Raw genomic sequence first — 24,554 nt, forward strand, 5'->3', positions numbered from 1 at the left:
AAAACCTTCTGTCATTTACTGAAAACTTGTTTTTATTTTATTTTACTTTCATTTACTGTAACTGAAACAAATATTTTTAAAGTTTTCTTTAAAAATATTATGAATAGAATAGAATAGAAAATCCCTTTATTGTCCCACAATGGGGAAATTCTAGTGTTAGAGCAGCAAAAATATAGAAAATATGGTCACACAAATCTGGACCTTAGAAGAGTGAACATTTGTGTGAATATTTTTTTTAAAAACAGCAGAGAGAGAATATTTGGTGCCTGTCATGACTTTAAAAAAAATGTTTAAATGAAATTTAAACAGTACCGCAGCAGAGCAATACTAGTTTTAGGGGGGGGGGGAATCCTTAAATCACTGCATTTTTCTGCATCTGGATGGATCCTGTTCACCCTCAGTGCAGTCTCCTAGAGTAGCAGCTCTAATGTGCTGTCCAGCAGCGCAGGATTATTTCACAGGTGGCGTATTTTAATCACAATCATCAGATCAAATGGAAAGGTAGCTTGCAGCAAGCTTGTCTTTTGAAATCAAAATCTGTATTAAAACCTGTAGCACTGATGAATATAAATGTGCTCTTTTTCCACAGAGGAATTTGATTTTTTTATGTATTAATCACTGTTTAAATGCTTTATTACATTGTGTTATAAGATATACCAAAAAACAACATATATGCTTTTCTCTCTGTGCTTATACTCTATGGCCACTCTCCACACAGCTGTGGTCCTGACAGCACACAAGCTGTAACATTCAACTTTCTTTTTTTTAATATTCAAGTTATACATTAGTAAAAACGATCATTGGTGAGTAAAATTACATCAGAAACTTTGTATTCTGCATTATTGTGTCTGTATTCTGTATTATTATATCTGCATTACAAAGTTATAGAAAAAAGTACACCCAGCGCAAATAGTACATCATGTGTAACTTTGAAGCTGTTCTTTTCAGTGAGAAATGTAGCTTATGACTTGAAAGTAGACTATACACCATCCTGGTGTTTTGTATCTGAGCTCTAACCTTTTCAGCATAAGCGAGTACCAAGAACAGGAGAGCGGGGAGTGAGGAGTAACAGGACTAATTTCCCCCTAAGGAAAGGCAGGCTCAGAATCTAGGATGGATGTGGGACTTTTGAATTTCAGTGTGAACTGTGGGAGTGGAGGGCAGCAGTTGCACAATAGCTTTCAGCTGAAGTGTGTTGCAGATTCAGTTTTATAAATGGGGTTGGTGTTGTGTTATTTCTTGGCTCACTTGAGAAAGTCCCATGTGGGGCTTCCACAGATATTAAGTGCTTTATTAAAATCTATGTGCTCCTTTTATTCTGTTTGTGTCTTTGTTGGGACAATCTCAGCATTGGGCTTTTGGGGTTTTCATACTTCCCCACCATACTTTAAAATTTTTACGGGACAGTGGGAGTATAAGCGTAGGTGATGATGTTGTGTGTGTGTTCTCATAAACTTTGCTGTATGCCTGAAAGTCCGTAACATGCTGAGTACAGCACAAAAGGCAGTATTTTTCCCTGACATCTTCTCTTTTGAAGTTGATGCTACTGTTCACTAAGTTTATGTGCTTTCTGAAGTTTAGGGTGTTGAGTCTGACCCTACTGTCATCTTGCATCTGCACCAGCAGCTGGTTGTTGTTTCCTTAAAGAGCTGTACTTTGCTTTCCCATTTTACCTGAAGGTGGCATGGGAATTGTTTGATAAACCCAAAGCAGAGGCAGGTGGCATGAGATTTAGTGGTTAAAGCACATTATGTATTTGTGTGAACAGCATGTGTTTCTAAATATATATTTCCAAAAAATACAAGAAAGGTTTTATGTTTAGGAATTATTATCATAGCCAGGTGTTTGGTTTTAACCACACTAATTTATCAGGAGAAAGCAGTTTTATTTAAAACTCATTTAACTAAAGTATGATTCACTTAAAGGTATGCCAGCACACAAATATTAGAAATCTTACAGTAGTAGGAAGGTTAACAGTAACCATACAGTATTAGTAACAAAAATGTCCAGTTCAGCACTATTGGTTTGGTTCGGTACACCTGGAATCAGGCAGAGCTAGCATTGTCATTTTTGTTGCACAACATTATAGTGTGACACCAAAACAGAACAGAGAGGACTCCAAAATATTACTAAAGTCTGTTTGGAAATACATTTCTAAAACAACCGCAATGGAAATCTGCATTTTTTTCATCAGTTAAAAATTGTGATTAGCCAAGAGTTACATACTACATACTATTTTAAGGCGCTATCTGTTAGGTTCTACCCTTCTTGACGTCTGTTTGAGTTTCTTTTTAAGTTTTCAGTTTCATTTTGATTTGTTATTCTGTGTTTCTTTTCCATTTTGTGCTATATTTATACAGTCTTGTATTTTTTGAGTTGTTCTCTTTTGCCCCCTTGTGTAAGTCTCCTTCTCCTAGCTTCCATCTTGATTTTTCTGTCTACACCTGCTCCCAATCTGCTGATTAGCCTGGTCTTTGTTCGGTCTCCCATTTATACTCTTCCTCCTCTGTTTGCTGGTCCCTTGTCGTGGCTTGCCTCCTCAAGTGTGTTTTCCCCTGCTTTTTGGTTTCTAGTATTTTGTTTTGGATTTTGTTTCTGTTGCCCTTGTGATTTTATTAAAGCTTCAAGAACTCATTCCTGCCTCCCTCATCTCTGCATTTGGGTTCTCAACCAACCTCCACCCCCACATTGACTCTATCACGTATATCTAGTAGATTATATTGTCTTAATAGCAGCATGATTCAAAGTAATATAAACTTTTGGTATTTTCAAATTTCTGCAGTCTTATAAAATAAAGTCTAAACAACAAGATTGAGCATTTTCAAGAGGTTTGTTATGTCCAACATATTATGTTTCATATCATGAATTCATTGGCTTTAATCTTTATTTATCAAACATTTAGTCCGTTCTAAATGGCCCCTTTTAATTTGTTCCTATCGATTGAAGCGAACCAGATACGTAATTAAACATGAATTAAAACCAAAGTATGCACCAAAACCATGATTTTGTGTACTGACTTCTTTTATTAGTAGTCTTGTATAGGCTTCTAGTTTTCCCCCTTTAAAGCCTGGACCATTAAATGAACGAAAATTCCAAATTTCTAAAATTAGTGTTGTATTCGAACTTTCAGACAAATAGAATGAAAAATCTATAAATTGAATTAGATCCTTTATTTTATTTTTATGAATTTTTTGTCATTACACTTTCACAAGTACACAGCAAGGAAAGTACATTTAACCCATCGCCTTTGGGGAGCAGTGGCCTGCCAATGTGCAGCACCTGGGGAGCAGTGTGGGGTTAAAAGTCCTGCTCATGGACCCAGAGTGGCAGTCCGTTGGAGTGGGGCTCAAACTCAGAACTTCAGGATTCCAAGCGTAATTCCCTAATCAATAGGCTGTCACTCCCCAAAGCAGGCATTAGTGTGAAAGGTTTGCCTAAGGACTCACACTGGCAGCTCATTCCTCCTGGCTGAAATACAAACCCAGGCTTCCTGTTTGCAGGAAAGGTGTCTTACCATCTACCATTTGAGCTAGCCAGCCACTAGCTCAATTGGTAGATGCTTTGTAGCATCAATTTTGATAGATTAGGCATTTCTTTATTATCTTATATGTTTTCTGTTTGCTACATGCATCTGATTGTGTAAGTCAGGATGTTTGAGAACAAAAATGTCACACGAAGGATGCAGAGGTAAAAAAAAACTCATGTATCATATATGATATATATCATCATATATGATACAAATCGCTTTTAAGGGTTACATTGATTGATTGATGCTGTAAGGAGACATTTTTTTTAACAATGGGATCCATTTTCTAATGGTATGACAATCGAGATTTTTTTTTCTGGACAAATTTCCCACAAGACACACAACAGCTTCTTTCCTGCCTAGATGAGTATAGAAGTCAAGTCGTGGTTAGAAGCCTTCGACCAGGGGTCACCAACAATTTTAAGACTGAGGAATACTTCATGGCTACTGAGTCATTGGAAGGGCTACCAATACTGTTCATGAACAAGAGGGGTCGATCTCCTAAAGTTCATCCATGATAACATGATGACACATTTTTATTGTTAACTTTTCATTTCTAATTTTCTTTTAAATATAGTCATTTTCAAATCTCTATCAAATGCCAAAATGTGCTATATGATTACTATGATGAAATGCTCTATAAATAATAAAAAAGAAGAGAAAAAGAATCAAATAAAATTTCAAAGTTAGCCCACTTGTGAGTTGTTCTGTTTTTTTAGAAGACATTGAGGGCACCCCGTGTGGTCGTTGGGGGCACAGCGTTGGTGACCCCTGCCTTAGACTGTTAAGTTTAAAATTTCTTCCAATGACCAATAACAAAGTGCAATATAGTCTTAAGTATAAATGTGAATAAAAAAATTCTGAACTAATCTTAAAAACTAAAGTAAAACCATTTTGAAAATATGAATTGAAAACTCTATTTATATATGTATTTATATATTTATCTAGTTTTCTTTTTTGTTTGTTTGTATCTCTAAAAACCATAACAATTATATATTATAGAAGTGAAACTGAAAGAGATATTAAAATACACAGAGATTAAACTGATTTGATTGTATCATATAAGATTAACTCAAAAGGGGAAAAACTTTGAATTCAATTTTTACAAATATTTCATTTGGGACTGAGAAACAGCTGCAACAGCAGGTTGTCTTATGAAAACATCCATAATATTACACAAGGTTGCGTGTGCATGTGAGTCTGTGTTTGGTGAAATAGTGGTGCTTCTCTTGTATTAAAAATTGATTAAATCAATTAAGCAAGACAAATAATTACAGAGAGGCTTTAAAGGCAAATCACCTCTATGGAAACAGCTACTCTGTCCTTGTTTCTCAATAAACAGACTATTGCAATGGGGACCAACAGCAGCATTAAGTGATTGAAGAAAATCACGGTGCGATGCCAACCAGATTCATATCAAATCAATAATTCATCAAAACTACAGAGATTTAATGATATTTCCATAACATCTACTCTCTTTCTTTATTTTAGTCTGACAAAGACAAATTGCTTTGTTTTAATCAAAACCTCAAACCTCCGCATTGGGATGAGAGCCCCAACCTTTGTTCCAGAAACAACGCAGCAGGTCTGCGATATTGGTTGGTTGGTGTATGTGTGCCTCTGTTTACTCAACATCTAAATATTTTAATATGAAATATGCAGACCCTTAAAGGAATATTCCTAGAAATATTGCATCTGTCTCCTACTTTTATCCACAGATATTTGATTTACTGATGGTGTGTACGGATAACCAAAATACAAATATTTAAAACGCAGAAACAAACAAACACAACATGGTATTTCGATTTAAGAATTTCTGGCAAGGCAAAGTATTTCTGTACTGATTAAAAACTCTATACACATCCCTCTAAAGTGGAATGAAAGGTAGGTTAAATGGCTAAAATTTGATTCAATTTTAACAACTTGTGAGAGTGTTAAATCAATGGCCTAAAAAAAAAAGAGAGAATAGAAAAACATTGCATGTAACCGAAGTTTCATATAGTGTAGCTCATATTAGGATTAGTTGCTGTACAAAATATGTACATAGTATTCTGCTTGTACTGTGCTTCTGGATCTTCTGTATTAGGTTAATTTTATCTAAAGCACAGGATTTGTGTTTATTATCTATCAGCACATGTCATTATAGCGTAACATGCCTCTGCACATTTTCAGTCATGGCAACCACAAAATAGGCTTGATTTGGCTGCCTCCAACTCAAGCCTGTTTTGTTGAGTTTTTTTATTTAAATTTTTAAAAAATATGCATAAAATTATATATTTCTTTCTTTTAAAAACTATGCACTAGTTCAAGACATAATGTAATCTGTATTTCTTTATATACACCTATGAAAGAGTCCTCAGAACAATAAGATGCTCAAAGAAAAATAATACACTGTCTTCTAAGGCAATTTTGTCTCAAGGTTGCACATCAGGTACATAAGTCGAAAGATTTAAACGAAAAACAAATATACATAACATTACTTGAAAAGTAATGTTAAATATGAAAAGTGTCATATTTTAAAGTTTTTTAAGGTTCTTCTCAGAAATCCACACTTATGTGCTTGGGCTAACACTTGTTCTCTTTCCCCCATTTCCACAAAAAGGTCTTGTAACCAGTAAAGCCATTAACTGCTTTAGTGCAAACATACGTCTCATGTGGTCATTAAGGTATGTCTCCTGAGCAAGCATTGACAAGTCTTTATATGGATACAAAAGTGTACTTATTCACCATGGTATAAATGTCTCAGTATATGTTTGTCCTTGTTTCTTATTAAAAAACTCTAATACAAAAGTCCAGTGATAACAAATTAGGTTTCAGTGTTCTATCACATTGCAAATGCAAAGCCATTTGTGTGAATTTTTATCAGCAAATCATAAAACCTTGTATATAACACCCCTATTTCATTATTATTATGATTTTCTGTACAGTAATTAGTTCTACATCTTACAGTTAAAATCTGATTTTACTGTCTGCTGAGCTTGTTACAAATATTCAAAGCGTGTTTTCATATCTGATTGCTTCTTAGAGTGTGAGCCGCAGCTCATCTTTCATATTCAGCACATTTGTTTCGGCTCTGAACCATGTTTCATCCCAGGGGTATATTTTCAAAGACTAGAGAAAATGTGGTGACAAATCACCATTTTTGCTTGTTTGTATGCATCATGGAGCTCTAATTACTTAATAGTGATCATATGCAACCAATTCTTTTTAGATGCTCAATTTTCTTTTTAAGTTCTTCTAAGGAGGGCATTGAAAAGAGGCAATAGGCTCGTCTTACATGAAATGTGGAAGTTGAGCTTCAAGATACAGTTCAGTTTTTCTATACTTAGTTACATTTCCTTTGCTAAAATGTTTCCTGTTATACAAAATAATAACAAATGTATTTTAAAACAACAAAAAGAGGTACAGATAGAAAGAGAGTGTAGAGATGATTCACAAGATATCTACCACATGATAAATTGGTTATAGTGATTCCCTACACTGGAAAAAAATTTAAATCTAGATAAGTAATTTTTTCTTAAAAATAAGTGCATTTGTTCTTGAATTGAGGAGATAAAGGAGACATTTTGCCAATAGAACAAGACAATTTAACGTTTTAAAATAAGAAAACACAAGTGCATTGTCTTATTTCAAGTGGATATTATGTAATTATCTTATTTTAAGAGTAAAAATACTCATTCCACTGGCAAACTATCTAATTTACCTATTAAAATCAAGGGTAAATATACCTAATTTAAGAAATGTTAACTTATTTCTAGATCATTTTTCCAGTGTAGATAAAGACATCAGTCAGAATCTTTTTGATACATTTTTATATATTTACTACTCTTTCACTGCTTTAATTATTATAATCGAAATATCTTAATAACCATCTCAAATGTCATAAAACTAGAAACTGCCTCTCCTCTGCCACTGTTTGTCCAAATATATCCATGCTGATCTAAATATTGTAAGTATGACCATCGAGTCCCGTAGAAATGAATGGTCAACTTCCATCTAGTTGTCTGGAGAGCTTCTGTTAGTAGGAGCTTGTTTGCAGCTTTTTTTCACCTACAGTGTTTTCTTTGTTTGAGTGTTTTTATCATGTATGTGTTTGCAATTTGTTTTCTTTTTACAGCACCTTTATGTATTTTGACTTGATTCTATTTTCTGTGACGGTTGCATTTCAGTTTTGTATCTTTTTCCTTTGCATATGTTTTTTGAGATTGCTTGTCTCATTTTTTGTCTTTTAAAGTACTTTTACCATTTGTGTATTTGCTGTGCGTTTGCACCTCTCGAATAAACCACGTGTTTTTTTAGATAAAAGCTACAATATGTCATTTCAGCAACATCTAATGCGCAGACTACAGCAACATGAGCCACATCTCCCTCACCGCTTCTGTCCCTCCAGCGGCAGAAGCTGTTATGGTACAAAGTGGCTTCCGTAATGTCTGCATCACCTTTCTTGTCAAGTGATGGCAAGGTTTGTTTATATTACAGATGCACAGATCAGAATTTGGGGCATTGATCATAAAAATCAGTATCTGATGATCAGCCATTCAAGCAACAAATCAATAAGTTCTTTAATAATGTTTTCTCATGTACATTAACATTGTATTATTAAATCTGAAGAGCAGGAGAAAGAAGGTTACATTGATAATTTTATAAATAGTATTTTATAAATAGTATTTGTGTAGGATGTAGGTTTTATATAGGCTCCCATTCGAGCATAACAGCGATCTCTACAGTCACTAGTTTATCAGTTCTGCGTTCCCGTAGAAAGATGTCTGCCTACATACACACTCAACCTGCTCCTATGTAATTATAAATAGCAATATCTAAGGCAACCCAAACATACAGACTGAGTATTTCATTTTATAGATGATAAAAATATTACATACTTATGTATAAAAAATGACATTTCTGTCATTAAATCCCTGAAATGATTACACGCTATAGCTTTAACTGTTTAAAATGACCCAATGAAATCCCTAAAGCTTTCTGAAACAATAATGTGAGGTTTACATTGTGCCTTAGGATAAAAAAAAGATTTATTGAAACATATTTTAAGTAATTTTAATGGTTTGAAATAATTAATGGCATATTTATAGAGAATATATAGATACCAAGAATATTATCTGCACCATGCTGGAGTAAAAGCAGACATTAACTCCTATTTTGAAGTTTACACCATAAATAATATACCTGAATATTCTCTGCCAGGTTTACATTTCATTAGTAAGGAGCAGATACTGCATTTTAAGATGACCAGAGTACCAAATGAAAGAGTAAATGATTATGATTGATTTTTGATTTGGCCTAAGGGTGTCGCATAGAGATAATTTACATAGCTTAATTAATTGCATTTGCAGCACTCCAGTCAAGGTTAAAGTGTTATGCAATAATTTGTAATTGAGAGCACTGTACATCAGTTGTTCAATTTGTTGTTTGATTTATAGAGTTTCCGTGCTAAGCTTTAAATACTTTTCTTCTAATACATTTTGAAATTAAGTCAAATTGACATCAGTCAGTCACATGGTAAAGTAATATTAGTAACCCTTCACACTTTTATATGAGTAGATTCTTACACGTTATCATGACTGCTATATTTCAAGCTGTGGCACAGTAAGAGGTGAAAATGCCTGCAAAGGTAAATAAGCAAAATATAAAACTCCTCTCACATTAAAAAAACATCTCCATTGATATGGGGGAAATATTCTGTAATGACAACAGAGCACATTTTGACAGGCTGTTATGACCCTTTGCAGTTTTTTTTTTTTTTTGGCAAAGGCACTATACTGTAAATGTATCTTTTGTGGTTGGCTAAATTAAACTAATTTAAACACCCTCTATGAAGCAGTGGCGATTTCTCATTGAATATTAGGGAGGCTAAATGTCCCCTGCAAATTTGTAAAATTATTTGTAAAAAATGCATTGTTAAACTTCATAAATGTAATCATTAAACTGCATTAAATAGGGGCCAAAATGCGCCTTATTTTATGTGTATGTTGCACATTAATCAGCTGTTTATTCCACTCTTGTGGAAAAAAATAACTGAATTTTTTTTTTTTTTAAGATAGAACAATATTTATAAGTCTAGGATAAGCCAATATTGCTCAAGCTCTTATTGAACATTCCTTAAAGTGTAATTGTGAAACTAATTTCTGGATACTTTTACTTTTATTCATTCAAGCTATTATTTATTTTATTAGATGATATCCTACTGAAGATGTTACAATACAGAAAGATTATTTTATCACTTTTTAAGCTGGGTCATGTAGCTAAACATGATAATTAAGTTCAAGTGTATATGTAAAGAATTAAAAATTTTTTCTCAAACTTGGCTGTGTTTTTTCCTGATTTTTTAGACCTAGTAAAAAACTAACAAAGAAACAACCATAACAAAAGGTATATATGATAATAAGGTGGGTTCCTCCTGCTGCTGTTGAAGCAAACTCTATTTACATTTTATTTTTTATGTTAGGATGGAAAAAGAAGCAACCTACTATATGGGTCCAGAGTTATGGAAATAAGATGTATTTTGTGGTAGATCAATTTCTGTCTCACCTTTGAAGCATGGGTTTGTTTTTCATTTACTCCCCTAATGGTGTGTTGGATGAGAAGAAGTGGTAAGCACTGTGTCAAAAAGTGGTCAGCTCACTTGTCTTCACTCTGATTATTATCTCTGCTATTTAAGTATGATACAGATAAAAGATACATAAATTGTATTGTGATGAATCAAGTATTTAGAGACACATTTTTTCTCTGTCAGCAAAATTCTGTTGAAGGCCAAGTAGGTTTGGTTAGCCATTAGGTGAGCCTCCTCAGATGGGTCATTAGTTCATAACAAGTCCAGCAGAGAAACACTTATTTCCTCCAGAGGTCTAATTAGTCACTAATTATCCCAATTTAACATGCTTGTTGATCTGTGGAAACACACCGGAGAAACATGCCAACTGCACACAGACAAAAAAGGAGCCATTCGACAGAAATGAAAAATGCAACTGTCTGTTTAAAAAGAAAAAAAAAACATATTTTTTCTTCATGGTGTAAAAGGAAATATAATTCCTTATAAAGAACTTCTATTGCAATGTGTATTGCTGTGTTTTCTTTTCAGCAGACACTGAAGAACATAGAAGGATAGGAACTCCTGTGTGTATGTTTCTGAGCCATGTTGCCCAGCTATACAGTCGGTATTATCTCATCTGTTTGTGTAGCACCGCTGGAGAAGTCCTGCGTGTATTCGTATGTTGAAGCTCTGATCATCCGAGTGTTAAAGAGCAGCAGACAAATGAGTGGGAATGTCAGATGCAACTACCTGAAAATGTTAGCAAAACTGATTTAAGCTCTGTCAAAAGTTATGTTTTTGAAATTATGTTTTTTTTTTAAAGCTCAAGAACGTTTACAACTTGCATGATTTCTGTAAAAAAGTCCTAATGACATTCACTGATGTAGCTGTTGTTGGTATTTTTAACAGCTTTGTGTTTTATTAAGCATATCTTTAACTTAATCTCAGTCTGACGCATTCACACTGTTTAAAGATGGTTTTTGATGCTTTGTTGATTCAAAATGTATATCTATATTAATGTTACTAAAACCAAATGCATGTGCATATTTTAGTATAAAGGATATGCAGCCAATTACTTAATCCACAGTTAAGTTCCGCTTTTATAAAGCTTGTTTTAATATAAATACTTAAATACTTACCACATAATGCAGAGCTAATGGGGAAACATGACTGTTTTCAAAATGCTTTTGCAAGCTTTGCAAAAAAGTTTTCCATGGAGACCAGGGAGTGCGTTTTGTTGATGTTAAAATACGATGTTTCTGTAATCTTAAACACGTTTTTACTTGATACATAAAAGTTGAAATGAATGTGTAGCCTCATATTTATTCTGTAGAAAATTTATCTTCAGCTCTTCTTCACACTTTTTATATAATGGCCATACATTTCTTTATCCTTTCAAATAAAAAACTAAATACTTGCATAATTAATTAGATGTTAAGATAAGTAGTTTACGTTAAAAAAATAAACTATGTTTTGCAAGATTTGTAATATCTCATACTTATTGTATGAACGCTAATTGTACTAAATTAAATGTGAAATGGCATTACTTACTGAGAGATGTATCTGTGTTTTGTCTGATGCTTGTCTGCAGTGGGATGCTATCACAGAGATGGATGAACAGAACAGACCTATTCACACCTTTCAGGTTTGCCATGTGATGGAGCCAAACCAAAACAACTGGCTGAGGTCTGGATGGATCCAGCGGCAAGCTGCTCAAAGGGTCTGGGCCATATCTATTTGCTAGATATTTTTCTTTTTGTGATATCCATTTTGAATTAAGTTATCACGTTATAGAGAATATATAGATACCAAGAATATTATCTGCACCATGCTGGAGTAAAAGCAGACATTAACTCCTATTTGGAAGTTTACACCATAAATAATATACCTGAATATTCTCTGCCAGGTTTACATTTCATTAGTAAGGAGCAGATACTGCATTTTAAGATGACCAGAGTACCAAATGAAAGAGTAAATGATTATGATTGATTTTTGATTTGGCCTAAGGGTGTCGCATAGAGATAATTTACATAGCTTAATTAATTGCATTTGCAGCACTCCAGTCAAGGTTAAAGTGTTATGCAATAATTTGTAATTGAGAGCACTGTACATCAGTTGTTCAATTTGTTGTTTGATTTATAGAGTTGCCGTGCTAAGCTTTAAATACTTTTCTTCTAATACATTTTGAAATTAAGTCAAATTGACATCAGTCAGTCACATGGTAAAGTAATATTAGTAACCCTTCACACTTTTATATGAGTAGATTCTTACACGTTATCATGACTGCTATATTTCAAGCTGTGGCACAGTAAGAGGTGAAAATGCCTGCAAAGGTAAATAAGCAAAATATAAAACTCCTCTCACATTAAAAAAACATCTCCATTGATATGGGGGAAATATTCTGTAATGACAACAGAGCACATTTTGACAGGCTGTTATGACCCTTTGCAGTGTTTTTTTTTTTTTTTGGCAAAGGCACTATACTGTAAATGTATCTTTTGTGGTTGGCTAAATTAAACTAATTTAAACACCCTCTATGAAGCAGTGGTGATTTCTCATTGAATATTAGGGAGGCTAAATGTCCCCTGCAAATTTGTAAAATTATTTGTAAAAAATGCATTGTTAAACTTCATAAATGTAATCATTAAACTGCATTAAATAGGGGCCAAAATGCGCCTTATTTTATGTGTATGTTGCACATTAATCAGCTGTTTATTCCACTCTTGTGGAAAAAAATAACTGAATTTTTTTTTTTTTTAAGATAGAACAATATTTATAAGTCTAGGATAAGCCAATATTGCTCAAGCTCTTATTGAACATTCCTTAAAGTGTAATTGTGAAACTAATTTCTGGATACTTTTACTTTTATTCATTCAAGCTATTATTTATTTTATTAGATGATATCCTACTGAAGATGTTACAATACAGAAAGATTATTTTATCACTTTTTAAGCTGGGTCATGTAGCTAAACATGATAATTAAGTTCAAGTGTATATGTAAAGAATTAAACAAATTTTCTCAAACTTGGCTGTGTTTTTTCCTGATTTTTTAGACCTAGTAAAAAACTAACAAAGAAACAACAATAACAAAAGGTATATATGATAATAAGGTGGGTTCCTCCTGCTGCTGTTGAAGCAAACTCTATTTACATTTAATTTTTTATGTTAGGATGGAAAAAGAAGTAACCTACTATATGGGTCCAGAGTTATGGAAATAAGATGTATTTTGTGGTAGATCAATTTCTGTCTCACCTTTGAAGCATGGGTTTGTTTTTCATTTACTCCCCTAATGGTGTGTTGGATGAGAAGAAGTGGTAAGCACTGTGTCAAAAAGTGGTCAGCTCACTTGTCTTCACTCTGATTATTATCTCTGCTATTTAAGTATGATACAGATAAAAGATACATAAATTGTATTGTGATGAATCAAGTATTTAGAGACACATTTTTTCTCTGTCAGCAAAATTCTGTTGAAGGCCAAGTAGGTTTGGTTAGCCATTAGGTGAGCCATTAGGTGAGCCTCCTCAGATGGGTCATTAGTTCATAACAAGTCCAGCAGGTTGTTAAAGCTTCAGAATCAAAATGCCTATGCTGTCACTATAAGCAGAACAATCAGATTAAAAGCTACCAATATCAGAGCAAAGACAGAGTAGAAAAAAAGTAATATACGGTATGAAAAATATATGAAATTTATGCAATTTACAGTGACGACATTTTTTTCCAGCAATTTTTATTGCCATTACACTGTCACAATAAAAGAGCAACAAATTTAATTCCAGCATTTAACCCATCCCCTTTTGAAGTAGTGGGCTGCCATTGTACAGTGCCTGGGGAACAGTGTGGGGGGTTACGGGTCTTGCTAAGGGACCCAAAGGGGCAGTCCTTGGGTGTGGGGCTCAAACTAAGTGCTGATAGGGATTCAGTCATTAATGTTGCACAACGCGACAATGTGTTGAGAAGATAATACTAAATAAAGATAATACTTAATGAATCTCATTTAGAAAAATAGGAGCAAGGATATTATTTTAAACTTTTGATTGTTTCCTATTTCATTTACTCATCATGTAAAACTGGTTTACACCTTTTATCCCTCTTAAATAGATTTATTTGGGTATTACTGTAAAAGTTTTCTTTTACGGTATTTTCTCACAGTTAAAATGTTTTGATTCTTGCTCAACTTGTTTTACTAATATAGAATAAGTTAATAAAATCAGAGAGGCAAAATCAGTTTTGGGTGATATAGATACATGTTAATTCAAAAAAAGATTATTAAGCTAAAATAATTACAAAAAATCACCAAAATTGTTTTTGTGTTTTTTTTCTTTATTTTGCCTCAGGTATACGTAGAGCTACGTTTTACCCTGAGAGACTGTAACTCCATCCCATGGGTCTCTGGCACCTGTAAGGAAACCTTCAACCTATTTTACCTACAGACGGATGAACCGCTTCCTGTAAGAACACGGTTTCGCCCTTCTGACTATGCGAAGGTCAGTTACTTGAGAAACTTATATTTCCATTGTAAACTGCTGTTATATCCAAAACTTTGGGAAAAAAATGTTTGTTGTTGGTTTGAAGGTGGACACTATTGCAGCAGATGAAAGTTTCACACAAACAGATCTTGGAGATCGTGTTCTTCGCCTCAACACGGAGGTCAGGGAGGTGGGACCGGTGACAAAGAAGGGTTTCTACTTAGCGTTTCAAGATGTCGGAGCTTGTATTGCCCTTGTTTCTGTTAAGGTCTGTAAACCTGATTGTGAAACATTTCTTTGCATGAATTAGTGTCTTCAATTGTTCAAATGATTCTTCTTAAAACTCCAGCAAAATATCCATTTGTCCTGTTTTGCTTAAGGTATTCTACAAACGTTGTCCATCAACTTTAAGGAACCTGGCAGCATTCCCTGACACAGTGCCACACATGGACTCATCTTCTCTTGTGGAAGTGAGGGGGGCATGCGTGGAGAACGCAGAGGAAAGGGACACACCCAAACTTTATTGTGGTGCTGATGGTGACTGGCTTGTTCCACTGGGCCGCTGCATCTGTAGCATCGGCCATGAGGAGATTGATGACCAGTGCCGAGGTGAGGAGCTACATTTAGTGCTCTGGTGGATTTTTTTAATGTGTGTGTTTGTGCTAATTTTTTGGCACTTCACCCCTCAGTTTTTATTACTGCAAATACACAGAGGGTAACAAATAAAAAGGAAAAATAAAGCTCTGCATCAACTATCAGATCTCCAGAACCCTTTCTGTTATTGGTAAAAATGCGAGTTTATAGAACTTAAAATGTACTTTATCATCTGAGATTTGGCATCCCTACCTGGTCCCTTGATCCTCACTCCTGTTCATCTCCTTTTACCTCCATCTGCTTTAACCATTTTCCCCTTATTTCTTTGTTTACTTCTTACCTGCCCCAATTTCATAATTGTCCTTCAGTTACTCTCTTACAAGTCATACTCGCGTAGCTGATTCCTTTTCCTTAAGGAGTTAAATACAAACATACATTTATCATTTCTTTAGCTGGCATCCTTTAAAACTTGATGTATACACAGACGTTAATGTTAAATAGCTGGAATGAATACCAAGGTGTTTCAGTGAGTGGCTTGTAGTGGGCTTTTTATCTAATAAATTATCTCAGTGTTGCCTAAAATTAGCGCATTGTGAGCTGAACATATTAATGAAAAGTTAAAGAAACCATTGGCTTGCTCCAGATAGTCTTTTGGCCTGGTTTCTCATTTCCACTGTGTAGACAAACTAAGAGCTAGCCAGCTAATTGCCTTCATTTGTTAGTTTCACAGATAATTTAGCTTGCACCTAGTCTTTTCTAAAACTCCCCCAACCCCCTCTTTCATTCCTGCCTGACTCTTGTAATTAAGGCAGTAGCTAAATTGAGCCACACTGTGCGATTACAATTACCATGCCCTCCCTGTTTCTTACAACATTTCTGCAGACTTACAGCAGTCTCGACTGGCTAGGGTGAAATTCATGTAGTACCCCTGTGGAGATGTAGTTGCTCAGGGTCTTGCAGCTCAAACACTCATTAGCAGCTGATATGTAGGACAGTCTGTAATATCTTCTTTATTTGCTCCTCGGGTGTAATTTTTCTTATCTTCATGTCTTTTATCTACTTTTTATTTATCTTTTCACAATCTTTTACACTCAATCATACCAAGTTAAACAACGCTGAAATCTGTCAGGAGAGATTACCACTGAGATGGCAGCTTAGGTGCAGCTGTCTAATGTATATGTCCCAAATCTATACTCTCCCTGTTTGCAGTCTTATGCTGACAGTGGCAGCTTCTCTTGATTGTTTTGAAGCACAGCCTTGTACCCTAGGCTTTCTTGGCAGCTACTACATGCTAGTAAATTTTGCCATTGTGACCCACTTAGCACTGTGAAAACAATTTGACAGATACCTCAGGCAAGCGGAAATTGTAATTTTGCAAAGCGATTAACTTTCATGCTACATTTGGATGGAAAAGTACAGTAAATATTTATATATCATTAAAGCCACACCGGCCTACATAATTAATATAAATAGGTTTTAACACATCATTTAGACATGGACTCATTTTCTAAAAAGACATGTATTCAGTATGAATACCTTTGGTGGTATATTTCCATACACTGTCAACAGGTTTAACAGATACTTGGAAAAACTTTACAAAAGGGAAAAACATCTCTCACAATGCAGTTTGATTCAGTGATCTTATTGCTGCTTAATATCAATGTACTGGTAGGATTTTGAAAATATCATAATAGAGGTTTGATAAAGAGTATGGGTAAGTTACAGAAAATAAACAACAAGAACATGGCCTGGATCATAGGCCGAGTTATTCAATTCAATTCAATTCAGTTTATTTATATAGCGCCAAATTCACAACACATGTCATCTCAAGGCACTTTACAGTTCAACCAGATCATACAGTCAAATTGATACAAAGTTTTCTATCTAAGGAAAACCAGTTGATTGCATTGACTCATTGACTCAAATACAATCCCCCACACTAAGCATGCTTGTAGCGACAGTGGAGAGGAAAAACTCCCTTTTAACAGGAAGAAACCTCCAGCAGAACCAGGCTCAGTGTGAGCGGCCATCTGCCGAGGCCGACTGGGGTTCAAGGAGACAGAAGCAGAGATACAAAAAGCAGCTGTAAAAGGCGGCCCCGTCCAGGAAACACACAGCCAGGCAGACGAGCTCCAAGGCAGCTCCCATGCCAGAGGACGAAGAGAGCACATCCACTCAGTCACGGTCAGAGAAACAGGACCACACTGGAAAACAGGCCGATCTCCAACATCTATTAACAAGGGTGTTGATAGAAGCAGCACAGCTGATGTTTTTTTCCAGGATGACGTCACAGCCAAACAGGAACAGACGAGGCAAAGCTACTCTGAGGAAAAGCAGAGAGAGCAGAAGGTTAGAGATTGAACTAACAGATTCTGCAGAATAGGAGAACAGAGAGAGAATGAAGCAGAATGATGAAATGGGGGTCCCTATGTCCTCCAAAAGTCTAAGCCTATAGCAGCATAACTATAGAGATAGCTCAGTAAGGAGTTATGAAGAATCAGTTATTAAAAGTCAGACCAGAGAGCTTATAAACACAACGAAGGGCGAAGAATGACATTGGAAATAGATGAGCTGATCATGAGGATTTAGAAAGTGTGGAAGGGAGCACAACAGGGAGACTGAGAGAAGATGAATAATTGACATAGAGGGAAATAGGAAAACCAACACTTATTCAGAAGATGAACTAAGATACTCGGAGAACAGAACGCAAGAAATAAGTAAGAATCTAAGCTTAAAGGAACAAACTTTTATAACAAAACCTTTAAAACAATAATGAACACACTGTAACTAAATAAATATGGCACAACCTATTTGATCAAAAATTAATAAAGAAGAAATTGCCTGTGTCAAATCACAGACACAAGTGAAAATTGAAAATCCCCAGGATCAAAGTCAAAACAAAGATATAATGCGGTGCAACATTGGCATTGGCAGCACAGGCGACATGGATTTACTAAACTACATTTTACAAATATGTCTTAAGGGTAAACTAACCAGTGACTCTTAATGAGGGTGAGATAATTCCTTTAATATACACTGCAGGCACCAGATCTGTGGATTGTCACCAAATGCAGTGCCAGCAGTTGTTCCAGCCTACAGTAGGAAATAAATAAACTACTTGCTTCATCAAAATGAATTTAGTATAGCAATAAGGAATACAAATTGTCTCTTTATCTTTGTATTATGTGCAAGAAAAGCAGTGCAGGGGAAGGATGCATACGAAGCCCTGCCAGCCTTCCAAGTGTTATTTGTTTTTATTAGATTTTCTATGCCATTGGTACTTTTGAATAGTACAGGTCGATGAGGATTGCCTTAAGTTTGTGACATACATCTTATACACATGGACAGTAACAAGGCAGATCCGGTAAAACACTGTCATTAATTTTGGGGTAATGTGTGGAGAGAGTGGAATTTGATTTCAAGTAGTTGTGGGGCATCACCCTATATTGTATAGAGACAGTGGACACATAAGTAATAAAGCCAAAGTTATTTTTAACTTGATAAACATTGTGCTGGCACATAATTCCTATAGAACCATTGTTGTGCCAGTTCATGGTTAAAAAGAACAAGCTCAAAATTCAGTTTACACAGATGAAATTAACTAGCTCACATTCATAGTTCATAGTTAACTAACTTCACAAACCTATAAATGAACTAGTTCAAGTTAATTTGGTAAATTAAAACACAATTCTAGACAACATAACCTCATTTTCACCCTTTAAATCTGTAATCATAATGTATAGAAAGAAATGGAGAATACTTGATGCAGTCAAGGAATACAGGAACATACAGGTACATTCAGGTTCTGCTGGAAAGATGTGTATCAAAAATGATTTCTTATGTTCCTCATTCATTAGCAGATATTTCCAAAACTAGCTTGGATGCTTTAACTCAATGTGTCATTTTAAATTTGAAGTGGACGTGGCTGACGTATGGATCTGTTGTTAAGTCCCAGTGGGTGCAGGTTGCACGAAAATGTGAGCTTTTTTTCTGTCCGATTCTTCCCTTGTTAGCTCATAAATCTCTACCAAGAGCTCTGCAAAACTGGCATCAGAAAAAACCAGTAGACCAGTCTGAATTGTGCCGACTAGTACTGGCAGTAGACATGCTGGTCTGTCGTGCGGTTTGCCGTAAAACTTACGTAATCCAATGAAAAGTATCGTTATAAATTGAACATGATCGTGTGTTGTGTGTGATGCTCAATTTTCTTAGAGTGAACGTCACTCTCATTTACGTTCATTAATTTAAAACTGATCCGTTCACCTTTCAGTAAGCAGCATTCATTGAACGCATTCATGCACAATACTGTATAGAACCATTGGTTGTCTGGGTCTTTACTTCCTGCTGGAGCTATTTCTTCTAGCTATAAGCATAAACTGTATTGTGCGCCCTTTATTCGAACTTAAGATCCCGGTTTCTCATAACCTCCAAGATAACAGGTTACTCAAAAGATGGAGTTTTGGGAAGGAGAAGAAGAGTGCTGTTTTCCTCATGTTTCCCGATTGCCTGATATTTGTAGCAAAAATATTGAATTAATATTTTTTGTACTGTCAGCTACAGTAGCAGCCACAAATTAATTACATAAACACAACCTCTGACATTCATAGATTTAAAGACAGTGCTGTAACAGATGCTGCCTATATTAAAATGGTGTCCTTACTATAAAATAGAAAAAATATAAAGTATGAAATATACATTCCCTAAAAATACTAACCTGACAACAGCCAGATGCATGTCTCGCTCCGCCCAGCTCCACTCACATACATCTGGGAACCCGCTCATTGAAAGTGATTTCCCCAACCCAATTTATGGTCTGTCCAATCAATATGCAGGGTGGGTGTGTCCTGGAGTGGAGAAGCGATCGTGAGATTCCAACAACAATGGCGGCTCGCATTGAGGAAGCAAGTGTTAGCATTGATGCTGCTATTTCTTCTGTGTTGTCCAATCTATCTGATATTGTTTCATCAAAAGAACATCAGAGAACGGCTTTGAAGGCTTTTGTTGGTGGAAACGATGTTTTCGCCCTTCTCCCGACCAGATTTGGCAAGAGCTTGATCTACCAAATGGCTCCTCCTCTCACAGCGTCACGGGTTAGCTTCGGTGTGAGTGGTTGAAATAGCACGTCAATAAAGATGACAGACAAGTAGCTTATCCAATCATATGCAAGGAGTTTTGATAAGGCCCAGCCTTCAGTAAAGGCAATTCCTATGGCGGGTTCCCAGATGTATGTGAGTGGAGCTGGGCGGAGCGAGACATGCATCTGGCTGTTGTCAGGTTATAAAAATACAGCTTCTTTATAAGAACTGCCCAGGCAATTACTCTGTCATTTACTTTGTCTCCATTTTTTTAAAACTTAAAAAAAAGATTAAAATATAGTGCCTGTTTGGTTATCAACTGTAGCTCACCGCACATATACACAAGAAAGTATGCATGCTCAGAAACATATCACCAGAATGATTGACAATTAGGAGGACCACTTATTTTGATGATCCACCCAGAAAAAGAACATCCCCCCATACCGTTAAATTTTTCTATAGTTGGAGCACATGTACTTTAAAAGTCAGGGAGTTTTTGTTTAGATACCTAGATTTTTAAAGGAAATTACTCTCTCTATGTTCATGTCATGGTCTTGGTTCTGCTGTTCTTTACTTTGCTCCTTGTTTTCAAAGATTTATTGGTTTAATTCCAGTTTTGTTGTATTTCTAGATTTATATTAGTTCTCAAGTTTTTCTGTTGTTCTCTTTTGCCCTCTTGTGTGTGTATGTTCCTTTCCCCTTGGCTCCCTCGTTGTCTCCTCTCACACCTGTTCCTTGTCTGCTCGTTAGCCCTCCCTTTGTCTCTCTCTCCTATATATGCTCTCCCTCTGCTCTCACTCTTTGTTGGTTCCTTGTCTTTGCTGTCCTCCCGTGCTGTTGTCCACGTTCCTCGTCTCTCCCTGGCTCCTCGTGTTTGGTTTCCCCCAGATGTCTCCATAGTTCTGGTTTGCTTTGATTATTAGTTGGATTTTTGCATTCCTGCCTTTGTTACTGTTTTTGCCCCCATTTAACTCCCAAGAAATCTCCTCAGCCTCTCTGCCTCTGCATTTGGGTCCTCTACAACAACCAAACCCTGACAGTTCATCCCATAGCTGCTAAAAATAATGAGATTTGTCTTAGAAACATTCCAAATAATTCCAGACAATCTTCAGCTGGAGTAAGTTATCGTACAAGATGTTGAGAGCAATCTGTAAAAACTTCAGGGTTAACTCAAGAGGATACAAACGACAAAATAAATGATTGCATCATCTACAAAAAAAAAAAAAAAAAAGAAAATCCACCCAGCTGAAGGGCATAGTGTGCAGAGGTCCCCAAGTGTCTGCAGAATGGATCACAACAATCTTCCAAACTTTGTGTGGCCTTCAGATTAGCTCAACAACAAGCAGAGAGCTTAATGAAATGAGTTTCCACAGTCGAGTAGCTGAATCCAAGCCATACATCACCAACTGCAATGCGAAATGTCAGACGTATTCTCTAAAGCAGGGGGCTTCAACGTTTTCCAGGCCAGGGACCCCCAAACTGATGGTGTTGATGGGTTGATGGGACAGGTGTTGTGAATGAAACGGTGCCCAGGTTAAAGGAGCTCCTGTGTGTCGCTGATTGTGTGCATTGATGACTGAAAGACACCTTCTGCCTCCATTTATCTGTCTACTACAATGTGTTGAATTCATGTTAATGTGTATTTAAAGACATTTCAATAAGTGGAAAAAATTGCAGGGGGGAGTATAAAAAAAAAAAAAAAAGGTCTAATCAACCAAAACTTTCGTGACCCCCATGCAGCACCTCCATGGACCCCCTAGGGGTCGCAGACCCACTGTTGAAGACATCTGCTCTAAAGTGATGAATCGTGCTTCTCCATCTGGAAATCTGATGTGAAAGTAAACAAGCAGTTGTTAGAACCCCCTGCAGTTTCCTTATCACCATGGAATTGGAGTTAAAAACCCACTGTCATTTAGATGACAGTGGATGACAAACAGTCCTTGGATTTCTACAGTGCGTTTAACTTGATTTTAACTTTGTCAGAAACACCAGAACACAATCGCCTGAAACAAAAGCTAGCTGGTAAATACACCACGGTTTGGGAGATTAAAGGTTCAGGTATCTTATCAGGTAGTCAGCAACACAGGAGCACCACAGGAGATAGTACTATCACCATTCCTTTTTACTCTGTAACCCTCCACTTTCCAGAACAAGAGTCCAAAGACATTTGCACAAATACTCTGATAACTCTACAGTCATGGATCCATTAGAAATGGACCAGAAGCTGAGTACAGGAAGCTAATGAACCACTTTGTGAATTAATGTGGAAACAGCTATCTGATCCTGAATTTAAACAAAACAAGGTAGATAACTGAATATATCAAAAGAAACCTGAACAAGCTGTATATTATTAACACAATGGGTGAAGTAGAGAAGGTGGTGGACATGAAGAGGCTTAGCAGAGTGTACTTCTTAATAAAACATAGGTCCCTCAGTTTTTTGCCGCAATTTTCCATTAGTCAGTGGTTTCATCTATTCTGCCATCATCTGCTGGGGTAACAGCATCAGAGCAAATGACCTAATTGAACTCAGCAAGCTGATAAAGACAATAGGCTATGTTCTTGAAACTCTTCCAGAACCTTTTGGAGAGGATTTCACAGAGAAGCACTCTTCATAAAATGAAGATTATTACAGAACACTGAAAGCATTCTCTTAAGAAGACTTTCAACTAACAACAGTGTGTTCATTTAGAGGCTCGTCCAGATCTGCTGCAACACAGACCACTACAGAAGGCCCTAGAGCCAGACTTGTCAGAGGCAGGGCCCAAGGAACTGTACAAACCTAAATCAATTGAGGCCCTGCTCACTGATACAGATGCCTAACTGTAAATGAATTAAGGTGGATTTATCCCTGATCCATTTTAGCATCCATGTCCCTTTATGCAGTTGTTGCACCATGCCTTGGAAAATTTACTATGCAAAAATATGGTCCACACATATCAACATGATCAACAGAATGAAAACAGTTCTTGAAAATAAATAACTGTCACTTTTGTATGACACAAAGAGGCATAAAAAGTGTTAAAAACAACTATGTTTTTTACTTTTAAATGTAATATGGTAACCTTGCAGACTGTGGTCTACCAACGTTTGCCAGAATATAAAGTCAAGTAAAAGAAAGGGGTGAATAAGATACTGCAATTGCTATGTTGAATGCATTTTGTGAATAGATTTTTTTACAAGCTTAATAGTCAAAAATACAGGGCTATTACAGTTATACTGAATGCATTATCCCACTGCGATATGTTTTTTATTCCATAGAATTATAAAGGTGTTATTTGATGCAATTTTATTCAGAGGGAAAAATATATTTATTACTAGAAAAAGCTGTTTCGCAGAAACAGCAAAGTGGGAATGCTTTTTTTGCTGAATGAAATAATAAAAATTAGCGAAAGAAACTGTGAGAAGGAAAAGAAGCACAAATTAGCTGAGGAACATATGAAAATGTGAAAGGAAGTCATCAGAAACTTCAAACTACAGAAAACAATTGAATCATCTGAAGATTTTTTAGGGTAGAATCATTTGGCAGTAAAATGGCAGAAACAAACTCATCTTAAAAGCTGCACAGCCAAACCATACATAATATCAAAAAATGTATTTAATGCGTGCACTAGAAGAGTTTTAATATAATGTCTCCCAAGTTTCTAGACAAATTTCTAAAGAAATTTTGAAGGGGTCCACCTACTTTCTAGAAACATGTCAGGCGTGTTATGAATTAGCAGCAAACAGAAAAGCTTAATTCCTGTCCAGAAAGAGAGCAGAATGAAGCCAAAGTTCACAACATAGGCTGAAAAGTATGAAATTAGCTGAATTAGAAAAGAAATTACAAAGAAAAACTTGAATCTTATCTGGTTGAAGAAAAAAAGTAGTAGCTTAAGGATGGGAAATAAAATGTAGAAGAAAATGGTATTGAATAAGTATCAAAATTTTGAAATCATATGTGGAAATGTCAAGACTTGGCAAAACAATTTGAAAATATTTAAAATGTGTCGGTTGATCAGCATAAAGTAAACAGTGTCATCATTTGAGGATTGAAAATCTACAAACCTATATGCAAGACTGACCATTAGAAGCAGAGAAAAGACAGAGAGAGAAGCTTATAGAAAGAGAGGTAATACCACTTAAGGAGCTGAATTTATCAAAAAAACTAACCTACATGTTACGAGCCGCTGTGGTGATGAAAGCACCGTTGGCTGGCTTAGGCTGCAAGTTACGAGGTTAGCAGATGCTTTATTACAGTGTAAATCTTAGAACCTGATTAAGAAATATGCACTGAGGTGTGTGGTCAACGGGCCTTGGTAGTGTAATTTGAAGAAATTGGTTGAGTTTGGGTCATAGCTACGAGCC

General features: G+C 35.8%; 1 protein-coding gene across 1 annotated transcript in view; it reads left to right on the top strand.

The window, feature by feature from the left end:
* The window catches only part of LOC119782699 (ephrin type-A receptor 6-like), an 87,550-nt gene that overhangs the window by 14,684 nt on the left and 48,312 nt on the right, over window positions 1-24,554 (top strand). Inside the window, exons 3-6 of the mRNA XM_038283780.1 lie at window positions 11,665-11,793; window positions 14,408-14,557; window positions 14,646-14,807; window positions 14,920-15,148. Coding sequence (XP_038139708.1) covers window positions 11,665-11,793; window positions 14,408-14,557; window positions 14,646-14,807; window positions 14,920-15,148 — 670 coding nt within the window. The remainder of the gene's footprint in view (window positions 1-11,664; window positions 11,794-14,407; window positions 14,558-14,645; window positions 14,808-14,919; window positions 15,149-24,554) is intronic.

This window comes from Cyprinodon tularosa, unplaced genomic scaffold, assembly GCF_016077235.1.
Source record: "Cyprinodon tularosa strain WSP-4 unplaced genomic scaffold, ASM1607723v1 ctg197, whole genome shotgun sequence".
NCBI lineage: Eukaryota > Metazoa > Chordata > Actinopteri > Cyprinodontiformes > Cyprinodontidae > Cyprinodon > Cyprinodon tularosa.